The following is a 3,241-nucleotide window of genomic DNA, read 5'->3' as shown; positions in this document are numbered from 1 at the left end:
GACTCGCTTGAGCCCAGGAGTTGGAGGTTGCTGTGAGCTGTGGTGCCATAGCACTCTACCCAGGGGGATAGCTTGAGGCTCTGTCTCAAAAAAAAAAAAAAGTTTGAAGTGCGCTAGTCAGTTATGTGTTTTTGTCTTTCCGTTTTTGTGTTGGTGGCGGTGTTCTCCCTTCCATGCTACTTTTCTACAGGTGTTTGTTTTGTTCTTGGAGAGCAAGTATCACCTCACTTTATTAGGTCAATAAGCTAGAGGTCCTTTGTAGAAATAAGAGAGAATCACTTCTCCAAGGGCAAATTTGTAAAATAAATTAAACATGAGTAGGAAAATTTTAATTCACATTTGTTCCAAGTCTGACCATGGTTATTAATGACTACAGAGTTTCAATTTTCTGGATTATTTTTTCTCCAGCCCAAAACAAGGACCTGAAGCTTGAAATCACCAACATGCTTCAGAAGCATAAACAGGAAATAGAGCTCCTCCAAAAAGCATCCGCAATTTCCCAATTTCCAGACGTGCAATCTGAACCAGCCACTCACTCAGAGGTAAGAGCCTCTTTAAACAAACTTGTCTGCTCCCCAGAGGGTTCTCTGGCAAATATCTATAGGACAGATGAAGAGATTAGAAAACTCACTGAGTAATATTTTGTCAGGACTGAGGATAATATTTGAAAAGATATGAGAAGGCCGAGAGTAGAGAAAGCTTCATGAGCTCTACCCATTTTTTCCCACTCTTTACAGCTCACAAAATTCAGAATCTTGGGCGGTGCCTGTGGCTCAAAAGGGTAGGGCGCCGGCCCCATATGCCAGAGGTGGAAGGTTCAAATCCAGCCCCGGCCAAAAAAAAAAAAAATTCAGAATCTTCTCCAGATGAGGATTTGCAATGGTCTGCTGAAAAGAAAACAGACATAGTGAGACTCTGTCTCAATAAAACAAAACAAACAGATAGCAACAAAAAAACCCCCAGACATTAAGAGGCTGTAAAACCTCCCTTTACTGTTACTTCTGGGCATGAGGACTAGGGAAGAAAGCATTTGTGAAGTAACACAGGTCCTCTTTTACTCTTTGGCATTTTACTAATGCCAACGACTGCTTTATGGAGAATAGTTATTACTGTGCCTATCATATTTATACTCCCTCTACTGATGTTTCTCCCTCTACAGCCCAGTGAACCAAAAAACCAAGAAGAAAACAAACTGTCCCGGATGTTAAGTGAGTTGCAAGTAACCCATGCAGAGACCACATTGGAGCTAGAAAAGACCAGAGACATGCTCATTCTGCAGCGCAAAATCAACGTGTGTTATCAGGTGAAGAAAAAACGGTATAGGAAGTGGCTAGATAGACAGACACCTGGGAACCACTCCGGAGACAGGAAATGAAGCAAGACCAGAGTTCCCAGGGTTGATGCCAGGTGGTTTGCTATTCTGTGCAAACACAGAATATGTTGTCTTTTGAAGAACTTGAGGACACACACATGCCCGTGGCGCCTTGGCACTAGAAGCCAGTGAAAGGCCAGCTAATGAAAATGGCAAGTGTTTTCATTAGCTTCTGGGTTTAAATTTTGCCAGTTCCTAGGAAAAGACTACTGGATAGCACAGATAACACAGCTAGTCCTAGAGGCATCTGTGAGGAAACCAAACTTTCTCTAGCCGATGAACCTGCCCTAAGGAGATAGCAGGGTCTTCTTTACCCAAAAAAGGGGCTCCCTTTTTTATCTGGACTCTGGTTCTAGGCCACTGAGAGAGAAAAGTCCAAACATTATTTTGTTTCAGGAGGAACTGGAGGCGATGATGACGAAAGCCGATAATGAGAAAAGTGATCGCCAAGAAAAACTGGATAGGTTGAATCAACTCCTAGATCTCAAGAACAACCGTATCAAACAGCTGGAAGGTATTTTAAGAAGCCATGGCCTTCCAACATCTGGCAAGTTTGGGTACCTTTGTACTTTGTTCTCACATGGCTGTTAGCTGTGGGACTCTTCACACAGCTCACACCTGTGCTCCACTCCGTGTGCATGTCTGGAAGGCTGCCTCTTATGCCTTGCGACTTAGCATCTTTGTTGTTTTCAGACATGTTAGCAGCTTCTTTCCCTTCATAATCTCAGTGTATTGCTAGGATTTCTCTGCACAGTTTCAACAGGGCCCAGAAATTTCTTCCAAGGGGTCGCTTCTATTTTGAGAATGAGAGTATCACTATTGTTCCTCAGGGTAGTGTAACATGCTCTCCCTCTCGCTGTCCCTCTCCTTCTCTTCCTCTCTTTCTCTCTCTTCTCCCTCATTGTTTCCTCAAAGCTGTTAGGTAATAGACATTTAGCACACATCTCTCGTTCCCCTTTTCTGTGATTTCTTTCTAAAAGTCTGTAACATCTTTGTTACAATTTTAGGATATCAACAGTGACAGAGCAGCTGGCTGAACACTGAACGAAAGTTTCAGATTGTGGTACTGCCTATATTTAGAATAGTCATCGATAACCAGGGTCTGTTCTCAGTCTTGTATGTAAAGAAACTTGGCTTTGTTATTGTACCTAGTGGTGAGAGATCCGACTCACACTAATCAAATTCACCAGAAACATATATTTAAACCTGAATGTTTGTTTGTTATTTTATAATAATGGCTACTCCATTGCTGTCATGAAAATATTTGGAATCATAGTTCAGGGCAGTCCTCTCTCTGGAAAGCAGAATAAGTAGGCAGGTTTCTCAGTGAGTAAGGACCTAGAATAAAGGGAGGTAAGTCTTTCTGGGGCATAGTTTATCCATGCCAGCATGAGTCTGATAAAAGGTAACTACCACATAACAAAGGAAATCCTCTTTTGAATTGAGAATCTCATGTCTTTCCTCTTGGGCAGTGCAGGATAAACACCCTTCTCTACTTCTGAATATTTGTTTACTTTGCTTTTTAAAAAACTTTTTATTGGCTCTGCACCCATAGCTCAGTGAGTAGGGCACCGGCCACATACACCGAGGTTGGTGGGTTAGAGCCTGGCCCGGGCCTGCTAAACGGTGACAACTGCAACCCCCCAGAACAGCCAAGTGTTGTAGTGGGTGCCTATAGCCCCAGCACTTGGGAGGCTGAGGCAGGAGAATCGCTTGAGCCCAAGAGTTTGAGGTTGCTATGAGCTGTGACGTCACAGCACTCTACAGAGGGTGACAGAGTGAGACTCTGTCTCGCAACAAATAAATAAATAAATTTTATTTATTATAAATTCTTAATTTTTATTTCTTTTGTTTGAATTTTTTTTTTTT

The 3,241-nt window shown here is 42.4% G+C and overlaps 1 protein-coding gene across 1 annotated transcript in view; it reads left to right on the top strand.

Annotated features, from left to right (window-relative positions):
* The window catches only part of RPGRIP1 (RPGR interacting protein 1), a 75,209-nt gene that overhangs the window by 26,210 nt on the left and 45,758 nt on the right, over positions 1-3,241 (top strand). The window contains exons 10-12 of the mRNA XM_012813535.1: positions 377-566; positions 1,160-1,303; positions 1,769-1,919. Coding sequence (XP_012668989.1) covers positions 377-566; positions 1,160-1,303; positions 1,769-1,919 — 485 coding nt within the window. The remainder of the gene's footprint in view (positions 1-376; positions 567-1,159; positions 1,304-1,768; positions 1,920-3,241) is intronic.

This window comes from Otolemur garnettii, unplaced genomic scaffold (assembly GCF_000181295.1).
Source record: "Otolemur garnettii isolate 467f Iridium unplaced genomic scaffold, OtoGar3 scaffold00276, whole genome shotgun sequence".
Classification (NCBI taxonomy): Eukaryota; Metazoa; Chordata; class Mammalia; order Primates; family Galagidae; genus Otolemur; species Otolemur garnettii.
This window is presented reverse-complemented; position numbering and strand designations above follow the sequence as displayed.